Consider the following 15,154-nt stretch of genomic DNA (forward strand, 5'->3'; position numbering starts at 1 on the left):
AACACTGCTGTGACACTGAACATGCCACATGGCAAAAACATACCCTTTAACACCTCTCAGACAATTGACTTGTTAAATCACAGTCCAGGCCTAAGTACAAAGTTTGGACTAAAAGCGTATTTGCAGGACAAACAAGTGTATAGAACTAATCACGTGTGCCATAACCTTTAGCACTTCACAACAAGCAGCTGTTTACTTCTTCAAAAGATTGTCATTTTAAGACTCACAGTTTAAATGGGAAGTGATGCATTTTAAAGCACAACTGTTATCGAAAGTTCTTCACTCCTATTAAAGATGGACATTTCCACATAAAGGACCCATATGAGCGCCAACATGTGAAGTTCATAAGAACATGTCAAATTGGGTGTCAAATGAAAGCTAAGAGTATATTTGAGAAATTAAGGCATACATTTTTCTACCATTTCCCATCCTAAACATTTGAAATAAGCAAAGGCTTTGATTTCTGGTCAAACAGATAGAAAAGGGGTCTTAGAAATCTACTAGAAAAAGTCTTAAATGTATTAGAAATTGATCAAAAACGCACTAATGTTGAAGTAATAACTAATATCAACACTTATATTTGGTTTGTGATAAATTATTTGCCTTCTAAGTTTAAGGGGGGGGGGAAAGAAACATTGCGTTACATAAATTGCATGGACTGTGTGCAATAGTGTTTAACATAATTTTTTTAATAACTACCTCATCTCTGCACCCCACACAAACAATTATCTGTAAGGTCCCTCAGTGAATTTCAAACTACAAAAAATTTGGTTAGACCTCACATTCGTGTCAAAACTCTGAGCAAGCATATTCGACATGGGCAACAGGTATTATTTAAAAGATTCGCAAGTTTAGTTATTAATGAGTTGCATAGACCTCTTTCTGTGTTTTTACAAACATTGCCGCAGGACTGCGATGTGTGGAAGTTGGTGGCAGAACAAGGGGAGTTATAGAACGCCAAAATGCCTTTGAGTGCATTTCACACTACTTTTGGATTATAATTGGATTTCAAGGCTTGTATGAATGTCATGCTTAATATAATGTTTGTTTCATCATCGCAAATCAACTGCATTACTTTTTTTGTTAAACACTACCAGTAAAATGGCTCTTTGGCTAGCGTTTGGTACAGCCTATATCAATGCGCGTTAGCATTCTAGCTAACAACTGCTGCATCCAAAATAGTTACTTTGCAAAGATCACAACCAACTATAATCTTAGCGACTGTTAAAGCAAGAATCAAAACATAATTGTAAGCGTATGAGAACCCCAAAAAGTTACTTTGTTTAGTAATAATAACGTACATATAGACTGTGTTGAATGGGCGCAGATGGCGATCTTACTGCAGCCAAGCGTCGTCCGCATCTCTGCGTGACGTTAGTACTGGAAAAGGGTCTATTCATCCTCAAATCGAGTTGCATGTTTGCAAATCGCATTGAATGTCAAGTTACAACTTTGCTACCGTTCAATTTTTCCACACGATACAAGTTTGCGAAATGACACATTTGCAAATCATGATACGTGGGTATCGACATACAAACGTGCCTATTTTAGAATGGCATGTTATCACATTGATTAGTATTAACCATGTTAATAAATTAATAACTTAGGAAATTAGCTGTTTGACTATTTAGCAACACCGCGACACACAACAGCAAATTAAGATATTTTCACACATTGCCACATTCATGTTTACAAAACGACCATCCGTGTTTCCATCGTTCGAATTGGCTAACAAATGTGTGAGCTTGTTGTGCTGCCTGTGCCGAGACTTACTAACGTTAGCTAGCTAGCTGTTAGCTTGCTAACGTATTGCCAAAACAAGGTGGAAGTTACCAAGGTGATTGATAAATAGCTAACTAGTTAATGATAGCTATAAATTAGTTCGTTAAATTTAAGCAAAACGAGATGTCAACGTTTATAACAAACGGTTGATCCAATTGAAAAAGGCCTTTTCCACCAATGTACAGGAACACAACATCGCAGTCAAGCCTTGAATCAAGGGTGTAGCAGCTAACTACCTATGCCATGGTGAGAAACTTATAATGGTAATGCTAATTCCGTACAAAACAAGTCCAGAACGTTAGCTAGTTAACGTTGTGTGGACATATTTAACTAACCAATTACCTTATCATATTAAAGTGAAATGCAGAGCAGTCTTCCACGCCACCCACCTCAGCTATTAACAATGCTAACGTTAGTTACTAGTCATCTAACGTTAGCTACACAATTTCTGTTCTGACTAATTTAGCGAGGCAGCTTGACGAGACATTTTACGCACAGCAATGTGTCAACTCAGTTGAACAATATTAGCTAGAATTTGTTATTATTAATCCATGTAGTTAGCTACCTATTTTAGCCATAGTTAGAGTACCAAAGCAAAGGTTCAAGCTGACCTGCTGCTGAGAAAAAACGGAAATGAAATGTCTCCAATCCTCTTGTTAGGAGCACTTGCGGGGCAAAGCAGCGCCGTCTTCACTGTTCAGCAGAATCCTTACAAGAAATTATAACCGTATCCATACGGTCTTAATAACTATGAAATAAATGAGTCACATCGTTCTCATTTCGGCCGTATTGGTGCGAACGTCGTTAATCACAGTTGCTGGATAGCTAACCAGTCACTACTACAAAACTACTCGCGGGGGACGTCCACGCAGCGTTCTGACGTGCTTGGCTTGCTTATTCAAAGCGTCCGCCAAACGATCATGCGCGCGCAAAAAGATCAAAGAACATTCGGAACTTCATGCATAAGCAAATTACAGACAAAATTATACTCAGCCATTGAACATACATGGTGAGTCAGCACTTTTTGGTTGCACCTCGACTCACGTTGGTTGATCGTCCTACTACACTTCTTTCCATTGAACATACAGTAATCTTTCATGAAAAGTTGAACAAATATTGATCACTTTTATAGGTCATTTACATTTTGGGAATAGGCCTAGGCTCACTTGAGGAAACAAATTAGACATTTTTAAAATAGATTAGTTGAGCCAAAATTATAGGACACATCACAAGTTCTGAAATCCATATTAAGCCATTCCATAAAGCAGGTACAAAAACGATTTGAGAGCAATTTAATGTTCCAACCTTTATGAAGTTCACAGCAGTTTATACATGGGCATAAGTGTCATTTAATAATTCATCCGTTTTCAGTTTCCATCGAGACTGTCCATAGTTTCCATCATGAAAAATGTATCAGTGACCTGACTTCAGGATACTAAGGTGTCTTTGTTTGGGTCCCTTAATGGCACCCTGTTCTCTTTATAGTGCACTACTTTTGACAAGGGCCAATAGGACTCTGAAGTCCAAAAGTAGTGCACTATATAGGGAACAGGGTGCCATTTGGGATGCACTACTTGTTTCCCACAGGCCACAACACATTGTGTCAGGTAAGCATGTGCCAGCTTCCTCTGGTAACCTGCTGTAGAGAGGAATGTGATCTGTCAATGTTTCCCCTCCAGTGGCTTTGATCAATCTTTATACTCATTATTGAATCATATACCGGAGGCAAGGTGCCATCTTATTTTAGAAGACATACACGCTTTGAACTCGAGACAAGCTTCCTGTGAGGATAACCCATTTTCATTGTGTGTAGCCTAGCCCTACAGATCAGTGTGCCTGCGAGTACCTTTGTCAAGGAAGCATTCTTAAAACACCTGTGTGTATCTCAAGTGTACATCAACTTAAGGTACCATGGAGCTGTGTATTATTGTACACTTCATATTGTAAACATTTGCTCCACAGACTGGTCACACCCTCTCCTGGAGATATGAGCCACGCAGTTGAAGTCAGTGTAGCCATGACTGCCTCTACAGTCAACACACCCATTTGCCCCTGTCTACTTGACACTGTCAGTTTTTTTTGGGGGGGGGGGTAGTTAGATGTGGTTTGGCTGGTAGATTAAGAGCCGGCGGGGGCAAAGTCCCTATGATGTGGCATGTCTAACTGCATCTTGGCAGTCTCATCTTAAGTGATCCAAGGGGTTCATTGCCGTGGAGGGCAGCAAGGGCTGTAATGTTTGTGATCACAAATTAAAAGCCATTGTGAGAGTTCTAGGAGTGTTTTACAAGTTATGCCACATTGTGACAACACATCACTAAACATGAGAAACACTAATGACAGACACAGCACTCCTTAGTCTGTAAATAGAGAACTGAAATAAGTTAATCAAAGCAGAAATTTCAGTGGTATAAATAGCATATTTTGTTTAGTGGCTAGTGAAAAGATGCAGTGTTGATTTTGTCAACGTACTCCTTCTGTAAAGTCAGTGCGTCACTTGAGACGATCGTCAACAATATTGCTCAGAGACCCTTTCCTCCAAGTAAACATTAAGTGCTGAAGATAAATCACCACTTGACCAACAAGCAAAGTCTAGAAACTTGCTCATGTTTGCAGGGTTAAAAGGATTTGACTGACAGTGCATCATTTACTAATGTAAAGTAATAGCCTAGGTGTTTAAGTTCCACTGTGTACAGGTAGGCTACAATGAGTTTTTTCCCCCAGCCTATCCAAATACTAGACTTGTGGTTCTCAAACATTTACGTATCAACTCTGCCACCTAGTGGGATGCATTATACAATCACTCAAGACATCCTGTAGTGTCTACATGGAGAAAAAATATGCCAACACCACATTTATTGCATACAGTCTATACATTACCAGTTTACACAAATTACTTGAAGACCAAAGTATATGAATTTGCCGTAAGGGAATTTCACTTCTCAAAATATATTTTAACAGAGAACAGACTGGCCTAGTACAGAATGTGAGTCCTAGTGGCTTAAAGCTTGAGTCAAGCTACTGTACTTCTGTTTAAAGACAAGGGAAGTCTTTTGAATCATAGAAATAACTTGAGGCTAGGCCATGCTAGTCATTCTATTTCTATGGCTGGAACCAAACCTGCTAGATATTAAAGTTATCGATCTCCACAGACGTGAGGGTGACGTCATTGTAGATACCCAGGTGTTTGATTGAGTCGAGGTCACGGATGCGGTGTTTGTACTCCAGGAGGTGCGAGTTGTTCACTGCCACCCTGAACTCATTGTTAGTGCACATGATTTTCATCTGGAAAAACACAGGACCAAACTATTATGCAAAATCAAAGACTGTTGATATGAAATGAATGTCACTATACTGATCATACAACATTCATAAATAAACCTAAAATGACAACTGAAAAAAATCTAATCAATACAGGGGTGTCCAAGTCTGTCCTAAATGGCACCCTATTCCCTATATAGTGCACAACTCATTTTCAATGACCCCAACCATCATAGTTGCAGAACTGATTGGTTCACATGAAGTGAACAGGAATGTAGATCCCTTACCTCAAAAGGCTGGCCCTGAGTGAAAGGGAAGTGGTTGTGTTCCCTCTCCTCTTTGCCCCATTTACTGCCAATCAGACTGTTCCTCACAATCGTTTTCTTGCCCTGGTCATCAAAGCGAGGGTTAATGTGCATGGCAATGTCATTCCCTTTGGTCAGGTTCAATGTGAACCTAAAAGGAGATCGTAACATTAGTCAAGATTACCCTGACATTTACATTAAATAAGAGCATGGTAGCTTATGTGCCAGTCTGTGCTATAATGACAACTCCTTGTCTCATTTCCATAAACTATTTAGTTTGTCTTGACAATGACCAATAGAGTTTAGCGCACAATCAGATCTGTGACCAGGCAAATAACATGGTGGAGCGAGGATTTTGTGAAAGACAAATGCGTTTAACTAGTGTCTATTATAAGTCAAACAGCATTATGTTTTATGAGGAATGCATGTTGTGCAAGCCATCTCATCAGCCCTCAGATGTTTCCATGGTGATGGATGGGCTCCAAGACTATGGCCGTAGTTAGTGCTCTTGACTTTAGTGATTTGTGGTAGGTATTATCTGGCACTGAATTCATAATTTGTTCATACCTCACCCATTGTCATTACATGACTGAAAATGTAATCAGTTGAGAATTATAAATAATGTGTCACGATGCCCTGTTGGGATTAGGCTACTGTCTGCCAACCTTGTTCAAAGATTTAAATTCCACTTTTTTTTTAAAAAACTAGCCACTGCTTGATTATCAATGCAAATCCTCCCATTAGTCTCTTTCTACATCACGAGGTAGATACTTATGAGTCACATTCTGACAAACAAAAGAACCATATTTGATCTTGAGCGTAGCCTGGTTCCAAACTGGTTTGTGCAATCATTTTAACCCCTTGTCATGCCAGACATGTTTGATATGACAAGATTACAGCAACAGACTGGTACCCAGGCTACAGTAGAAGAGGTTTGCAGACATGTCAAGGGGGTATGCCAATCAAGTACCTATAATTGGCTACAAGACTGAAATCATAGTAACATTCAGAATCATGTGGAAATGACTGCAATGGAGATGTTCACAAGTACACTAAATTATAACTATATTTTGATGTGAATACTGACATTTTGGCATTGTGGTTAATTGTCCCGTTAATGGTGATGACCATATTGTCATAGCATCCGTTTGGCAGGTTCTGATCATATGGCACTTTCTGTAAAGGAAATAAAATGGGTCCGTTGAGAAGAGAAAAGAATAATAATAAAAGCCCTTTCATTCAGACAGGCTTACACAAATATCAGAGTAGAGGTCTTGATCGCTGTCTGCCACAACAATAATGAACCTTGCTCTTGGTTTTTCAAATCATAACCAATATCTTCAGGATTAAACGTCTTCCCTTACCAGTGATTGATGTTGAGGAGCAGTAGGTTGGCTAGGCTGCCCTGGCCATGTTGGCTGGCTGGGCGGTCCTCGCCCTGGTTGTCCGGGCCAGGTTGGCTGGCTGGGCTGTACTCCACCTCCATATTGTTGCCCCGGCCATGAGGGTTGGGAAGGGTTTGGTTGTTGTCCAGGCCACATGGGGGTGGGCTGGCCTGGTTGCTGCTGACCAGGCCAAGCCGGTTGAACACCAGGCTGTCCTGGCCATGTTGGTTGGTTGGGTTGTCCACCAGGCCACATGCCCCCACCACCCTGCAGGTTGTTCTGGCCTGGAGAGCCCGGTCCACCACCCAGAGCATCTGACAGCTACAGGGGAGCAAGGGGAAGAGAGGATTGGTGATATGCACACGTTTACTGTTTCAAGGCACTTCCCTGATTTATTTAAGATGCATGATTATTCCTGCACTAAACAAATGACAGAATTAAGAAAACTACTTACATTCATTTTATCTGAAAAAGAGGGTGAGAAATATGAATTGTATGTTTTAAATACTGCAACTGCAGGTCTTGAGAGAAAGTACACTTAAATATATGTTAGTCTACATTAAACTTTATCCACCACCCAACTCAATCTTTGGAACCATACCAGTCTTCTCACATAGCTATGACAGATACTGTGTACAAAAGATTTGCATGATAAACTGACTAGGTGAAAGCCATGATCCTTATTTGATGTCACATGTTATAGTCACTTCAGTGTAGATGAAGGGGAGGAGACAGGCTAAAGGAGGATTTAAGTCATGAGACAAGGATTATACTTGTGAAAAATTATGGTGGTTTGGAAATGCAGACAATTGCATTGATAGAAGCCACAATCTGCAATTTTAAAGCTGCTCCACCCTATTAAAAAGAGATTGCCCTCTGAATGGCACAAACAAATGGGCAAGAAAATATTTGTGCTTTTGAATGAGGTACAGTAGGTGCCAGGCACACCAGTTTGAGTGTCAAGCACTACAATGCTGCTGGATTTTTCCACTCAGTTTCCCATGTATCAATGTTCCACCACCCTAAGGACATCCAGCCAACTTTACAACTGTGGGAAGCATCCCTGTGGAACACTTGCAACACCGTGGAGTCCATGCCCCCAACAAATGAGGCTGTTCTAAGGGCAAAAGGGGTGAAACTATTAGGAAGGCATTAATGTTTTGTGCACTGTGTATACATTACTGATAAGGAGTACCGCTTTCTGGACAGCATTGTAAGAATGCCTTCATGTCAGACCATATCAAACAGGGAGACACCCTTTGTGTTGCTGAATTCCAGTAACTTGCCCCAAATTCTCTTTTTCCCCCACTTCAGAAATCCTGGTTGGAACACTCCTGGAATGACATCAATAAGCATGACATCTGGGAAGTCACCAACCAAGACTTCTCAAACCATGGATTTTTAGGAAGGTTACCAGCATTTTGCAACCCAAGACCCATCCTATCCTCACCCCACACATGTCAGACCAGACCTACTTTGAGTCTGGAAATCTGGTTACCCAGACTATTCGCATTGCCCCCCCCAACACTGCTGCTACTCTATGCCTAGTCACTTTAAATCTACATTTTACCTCAGCTAACCAGTGCCCCCACACCAACTCTGTACCAGTACTCCCTGTATGTAGCCTAGCTATTGTTATTTTACTGCTGCTCTTTAATTACTTGTTACTACTTATTTCTTAACTGCATTGTTGGTTAAGGGCTTTTAAGTAAGCCTCACTGTAAGGTCTACAGTAGTTGTATTCAGCACGTGACAAATACAATTTTATTTGAAGTGAGGTGCCATGTTTATTTCAGCAGACAAAGCCATTACATTTTAGTCATTTAGCAGACGCTCTTATCCAGAGCGACTTACAGTAGAGTGCATACATTTTATAACTTTTTTTACATACTGGCCCCCTGTGGGAAACAAACCCACAACCCTGGCGTTGCAAGCGCCATGCTCTACCAACTGAGCTACAGTGGGACAAAGCCATAACACCCCTACACACATTAAGTTAATTTCAAAAGTAAACCAGCCAAGGTATTCACGTCAATATACACATTTCAATATTAGCCTACTTCCTGGATTCTGTGTGTACAGTGTAGCCTAACTACAATAAGGATGAGAGGGGGGAAGTCTCAACTCTACTTAGTCCTAACAGGCTGTCACCATTACATAATCAGACTGAAGACAGTGTGAAGACAAGAACTGCAATAGAAAAACATGCACATGAAACAGAGCAACAGGATGTTGAGAGACTAACAATCATTGTCAGAACTGCTAAGAGTTTAGTGGAATGTTCAGTGCATCATGTAAAGTTTGGGATCACAACACATGAACGGCAGGTGTCTGTTAAAACCTCTCCAACCACCATTTGTTAAATACCATTTTGCATTGCCACTAATTAAAAAAGGTAGACTCAGCATTATGACATGTGCAAAGAACAGCATAGTGGGTCAAGTGCCACATCAACATTGAACCATGAGGCTAAATTTCTCAGCCATTTTGGTCCAGTACCTACCACACTAAACAGTGTTTTCCAAACTCAGTCCTCAGGACAAATCAGTATATCAATGCAGATGAATATCTCCATGTTAGAGTACAAGGAACTGACACATGAACACTGAATTCCTAGACATACCTGTTGTGCATTGATGTCACCACGCTACTCCCTTCATATGGCAGACATATACTAGAATTGGAGAAGCTGCGTGTCAGGGCGTATTTATACAGGGTTTCCCCCAAGGCCATGCCTTTATTTCCCTTATCCCTATATGGGAGACCACACCCTAATGCAGGGTTCCCCAACTGGCGGCCCGTGCGCCGAATTTGGACCGTGGTGGATTTTATGAGGCCCCACAAGTTTTCTGTGCAAAAAAATGTAATAATGTTTTATTTCTTTATTTTTATTGTTGTATATCAAAGACTGTAAAAACACCAGCGAATCAGCTCCAAGTGATTTTAATTTTCGAAATCTGTTCCAAAGTATTCCCATGCATAATATAGAGATATATGTGAACGTATACAAATGTAAGCAAGGTTTGAAATGTTTATGTTTTAGTCAAATGTTATATCTGTTTGGGCTTCTTGTGGCCGATTTGCAATCTACAAATAATTTGTAGTTAAATTCTGACCCCCTGACCATCCTCTCAAGAAAAAAATAGTCCCGCGGCTGAAACTAGTTGATGATCCCTGCCCTACGAAGCAACTTTCCCACCTGCATGAAACGTATGTACAACAACATGACACAGGTTTGCATGTGTTGATTTGAGAATTATGTTTTTATAGTACAAGTTGTACTGTACAACTATCAAATAACGGTAATGTGAGATTCTTACAGTTATCTGTTCACTTTTTAGTTATGATGAGGGAAAAGTTTCCATGGAAAGTCTCCATGTGTACACATGTTTGCACCTCTGGGAGGATCTGTTTGCAGACAGCCCCAACCACAAAGGTCAGTTTCTATGGCTTGTGGGTGTGGGTGCAGGAATGTTGTCAAGCAGACTTTTCTAATGTGTCCCTTGTTTGTAGAAGTCAAACAACAACCCACTCCGAGTGACAGATCTGTTCTGTGTTTACCATGGATTCAGGGTGAGGTTTGTTAGCATTGTGATATATAGGATCTTTATGTTTGTTACTAGGTGTGACGTTTATACCCACCTACATAGCAACCTACAGCTAATCCCTTAACATTATCAAGGCATCACCAATGAACCACAGCAGGCCTGTGAGAATGGGCAGGCTGAATTTAAACCAATCCTCAACGTCATAAACTGAATTAATAGAACACAAGGGAACAAATTAGGAACAAGATCCAGGATTTGTCTGACATTCTGTTCCCCTTTCTCATATTACTTTTAAGAATGAGGCCGGTGATGAATCAAACACTGTATGATGCAGGACCCCACCCTGCAGCATTCATGCTATTCTTCCCAGTGCAGGAGTGGCAGGCAAAACGAACACATACTGTACCCTCACATAAGCATATTCTTTGAAGCTTTAAATTAATACCCACTGATCTGATAGGAGTTTCAAAAACCCCATTCATACACAGACCAAAATCCCACTAATTTAACATGCCTGCATTTTTATACCAGCTTTTTCGTATATCTGAAAGGCATAGGGGGTAAAAAACATGGACAAATAAAAGACCTAGTCATGATTACTGCATTTTCAGACCCTGTAACCAAAATACAGGTTTCAGGTCTGTGGGAATAGTTCTCAGCTTTTTTGCAGGTAAATTCTTTAACACTTCCATTGTTTAACACCTCACTAATTTGAACTGCACACAGCCCCCATGGTTTAACACCCCCACCCACCCCTCCCAATTTGCCAGTCACCCACTGATATGTATAAAAGGGGTCTACTTACAATAAGTGGTAAATAAGAGGCTGCTTGAAAGGGGGTCATATACACATTTTTTTTGCAGGTAACATAAAAAAATTTTGTTTGGCAGACATTGTCTATATTTCACTTCATTCTGTCACACAAACAGAAAATCTGTTGGTGATGGAAGATAAATTACAAGTATGAGTGTTATAAGGGCACAAGGCAAGACCCAGGTGCAGACACAGGAGGCAGATGGTTTGAGTCTTAAACGTTTATTAATCCAAAAAGTGGTAGGCAAGAGAATGGTTGTGTACAGGTAAAAGGTCAAAACCAGTTCAGAAGGGCAGGCAGGCTCGAGGTCAGAGCAGGCAGAATGGTCAGACAGGCAGGAATGGAGTCCAGAAAACAGGCAAAGGTCAAAACCGGGAGGAGAAGAGAAGAGAAGAGAAGAGAAGAGAAGAGAAGAGAAGAAGGAGTACAGGGAAAAACCACACTGGTTGACTTGACAAACATACAAGACAAACTGGAACAGAGAGACAGGAAACACAGGGATAAATACACTGGGGAGAATAAGCGACAGCTGGAGGGGGTGGAGACAATCACAAGGACAGGTGAAACAGATCAGGGTGTGACAGAACGTCAACCAAAATGACTGACAACTGCTGTTCAATAACTGCACTAATAAAGTGTCCTATATATCAAACGTAATGACCTTTATCCCTAAAATATACTTACTGACCTGGACACTTAACAGAAATACAATTTCCTGTCACAAGTAGCAAATTACATCCCTTGCCCTAAGACAGAGAACATTTCTGTTGCAGACAGGTTACATTTCAGAAAGATCAAGTTTGTCAGCGTTCTTGCACTGAGCCTGGCATTATCAGGGTAAATGATGAGGCCTCCATGACTAAACACTCTCTCCACTGGGGCACAGATGGCAGGCACAGCCAAACCTGTCATTGCTACGTGCTTGAGCCTTGGAAAGTCTTTTGCATGGATTCTCCAAAAATCCAAGCAATCAACATCATTTTCATCAGAAGATACTTGAATGTAGCGAATAATCTCTGCTCTGACAGATGACTGTATGTCTCCTTTCTTCTTGCTGATCTTGTTGCGGTAGCCAGAGAACATTCTGGAGGTTTTGGCAGGTGGTTGTTCTTCTTCTTCACCACTACTGTTCTCCTTAACGGTGACTTTCCGTGCCTCAGCCAAAACAAGGTCTGAAAAAAAATTCATTAAATGATGTATATGATCAAGAATATAACAGTATACATAAAAAAAAAGTGACATAGAAAATGTTGCATGTTGCAATGCATTGTGCCTACCAATCAGACTCTCCTTCAATTCAGCTTTATCTTCATGTGGTATGAGGACATAATGATCAAGCCAGAACAGACAGAAAGATGGGTCCAGCAGCGCAGCCATTATGTATACATTGTCACCAAATGGAGGTTTTGTTGCCTGTCATCCGAGTGCTCAGTTCTGACATTCACAAACAGCCCCTGAAATCGCCGTTTGAGTGACCGCTGCAGTGCTTTTCCTAGACTGACTAGGTGACGACTTGTGCTCAGTATACTTTGCAGATGATAGTTGAGTAACAGTACACAAGGAAGGGCAGCACTGAGAGTCACCACTTTCTCCCCCTGAGTAAGGTCGGAGGCCTGGACAAAAGGGTCCAAAATGTCCACTAGCTCCAATAGCTGGCTCCGTTCCCTTGGGGATAAAGCAGAACTCCTTGTGTCCTTGGGCCTCAAGTAGAGTATTGACTCTGTTGATTCAGATTGGTGACTACTTTAACAAGCCGGAGGATGGAATTCTAGCTGGTAGACACGATTGGCTCTGAACTCAGCTTCAAATGCTTCTTTCAGACCACAGGTAGTATTTAGTAAGCTGCAAAGTTTAGTTACCTTAGCCATCACACTGTTTATGATTTTTGTTTCCTTTAGTCCATCTCTAATTGCCAGTTGTAATGAATGGGAAAAGCACTGTAAGCGCTGCTGCCTGCAGTTGGTTTGGATAGCTTCAACATCAGCAATGTACTCTTCACCAAATTCTTCCCATAGGCTGGGGTTATCCACATCATCATTCATTGCTTGCTTTGGAGAAACAAACTGTGAAGGCCTTTTTCATATTTACAGCATTATCACATATGATATAATCTAATTGATGTTTTATGCCAAAATGACCAAATATTACTTCAAATGTATCACTGATCCTTTCCCCAGTGTGTGACCCTGTGAATCTATCACAGCTCAACAGAACTGACTCCAGTCTGTGAGTTATTTTCTCTTCCATGGCCATTACTCCCATGGAGCCCCTCATGGGGCTGCCAGTCCATATATCTAGTGACAGACACTGATTCTGTCTTCTCTAGGGCACTTTTGATTGTAGCCTCTTTGTTCAGTGTTAAGTCATGTAGGCGCCTGGTCCTGTGGGCCTACCTACTGGTCTATAGTTGTCAACTACCACTGATACGAAATGCCTAAAGTGGGGGTTGTCCACTAAGGACATAGGCAGGTTGCAGGAAATGATCAGGTCTTGGAGTATAGCCTCTGTTATGGTCTTCTGCCTGGGGTGGCCCTGGCTGTACACATGGACACCTGTGGTGGTCAAGAATGAGTCAATGCTGCTCTGTCCTTCTGTCCCTGTGCTGGCCACCTTTGCTTTGCAGAATTCAGTGAACCTGCAGATGAACAACATGATGGATAGTTGTTGCTGACTTGAGATGGAAGTACAAGGACACAAACGAATTATATATGGTCTATGGGATTTTTCAGTGGAAAGAAGTTTCATGCTTCGAACTCTCATTTTATACTAAGTTACTTCCTAGGACCAGGCTATAACAGAAAGTATATTACGTCTCAGAGTGATATGCATATCGCAGAGATGTCATTTAATAAGCTCTGCTAATAAGTAGGCCTAGCTATCTGACAACCCACCTCTTAACCTTTCAAGAAAGTTTCGACAGTAATACATGTCAAATGATGTCAATTGGCCTATCAGAAGCTTCTAAAGCCATGACATCGTTTTCTGGAATTTTCCAATCTGTTTAAAGGCACAGTCAACTTAGTGTATGTAAACTTCTGACCCACTGGAATTGTGATACGTTGTGATAAGTTAAATTGTCTGTCTGTAAAGAATTGTTGGAAAGATTTATTGTGTCATGCACAAAGTAGATGTCCTAACCGACTTGCCAAAACTATAGTTCACAAGAAATGTGTGGAGTGGTTGAAAAACGAGTTTTAATGACTCCAACTTAAATGTATGTAAACTTCCGACTTCAAATGTACATGCCTCATCTCATAACGTTAGTTTTCGCAACACTGGTCAAAGCGTCCTTTCATACGATGAACAAGAGTGCAGACACGGCACCCCTATCATGAGGTAGCACCGATCCTTGGTCCTGAATGCTATGTTGTACTCAATCATGTCACTAGCCACATAGTCTTCATTCGTGAAATGTGCGCCACACACACCACAGAGTGTTTGGGCTGCACAGAGGCAGCAGTGAAGTCAAGCCTCTTCACCTGCAACAATCTCACCCAAGCCTGAAAAGTTGTGCTCGGAAATCTAAACACTCTGTGTCCATACGATTTGGAGCAACCACCACACACAAAAAAGTTTAACATTTTAGCTTGTTAATAGCTGAAAGCTAAAGTTAACTTTATTTATCCGTTATTTTACCAGGTAAGTTGACTGAGAACACATTCTCGTTTACAGCAACAACCTGGGGAATAGTTTCAGGGGATGAATGAGCCAATTGTAAACTGGGGATTATAGGTGACCGTGATGGTTTGAGGGCCAGATTGGAAATTTAGCCAGGACACCAGTGTTAACACCCCTACTCTTACAATAAGTGTCATGGGATCTTTAATGACTTCAGAGAGTCAGGACATCCGTTTTAACATCCATCCAAAAGTCAGCACCCTACACAGGGCAGTGTCCCCAAACACTGCCCTGGGGCATTGGGATATTTTTTTAGACCAGAGGAAAGAGTGCTTCCTACTGGTCCTCCAACACCACTTCCAGCAGCATCTGGTCTCCCATCCAGGGACTGACCAGGACCAACCCTGCTTAGCTTCAGAAGCAAGCCAGCAGTGGTATGCAGGG

The 15,154-nt window shown here is 41.2% G+C and overlaps 2 protein-coding genes across 4 annotated transcripts in view; both read right to left on the bottom strand.

Annotated features, from left to right (window-relative positions):
• Positions 1 to 2,748, bottom strand: part of fbxo34 (F-box protein 34) — a 48,512-nt gene extending 45,764 nt beyond the window's left edge. Inside the window, exon 1 of one of the 3 annotated variants that reach the window (XM_029729698.1) lies at positions 2,394 to 2,748. The gene's annotated coding sequence lies outside the window, so the exon portion shown is untranslated. Of the gene's footprint in view, positions 1 to 1,301; positions 2,086 to 2,124; positions 2,372 to 2,393 lie in introns of those variants that run through there. The other 2 variants (XM_029729700.1, XM_029729699.1) reach the window with 2 other exon arrangements.
• A 325-nt stretch (positions 2,749 to 3,073) lies between these two features.
• lgals3b (lectin, galactoside binding soluble 3b) lies at positions 3,074 to 9,447 on the bottom strand. Its single transcript, XM_029729701.1, has 6 exons — positions 9,354 to 9,447; positions 7,185 to 7,195; positions 6,710 to 7,051; positions 6,433 to 6,521; positions 5,328 to 5,496; positions 3,074 to 5,064 (listed from the first exon to the last, which is right to left on the bottom strand). Exons 2-6 carry the CDS (start codon positions 7,188 to 7,190, stop codon positions 4,903 to 4,905), a joined length of 768 nt encoding a protein of 255 aa, XP_029585561.1. The 5' UTR covers positions 7,191 to 7,195; positions 9,354 to 9,447; the 3' UTR covers positions 3,074 to 4,902.
• Positions 9,448 to 15,154: the final 5,707 nt, after the last annotated feature.

This window comes from Salmo trutta, chromosome 33 (genome assembly GCF_901001165.1).
Source record: "Salmo trutta chromosome 33, fSalTru1.1, whole genome shotgun sequence".
Classification (NCBI taxonomy): domain Eukaryota; kingdom Metazoa; phylum Chordata; class Actinopteri; order Salmoniformes; family Salmonidae; genus Salmo; species Salmo trutta.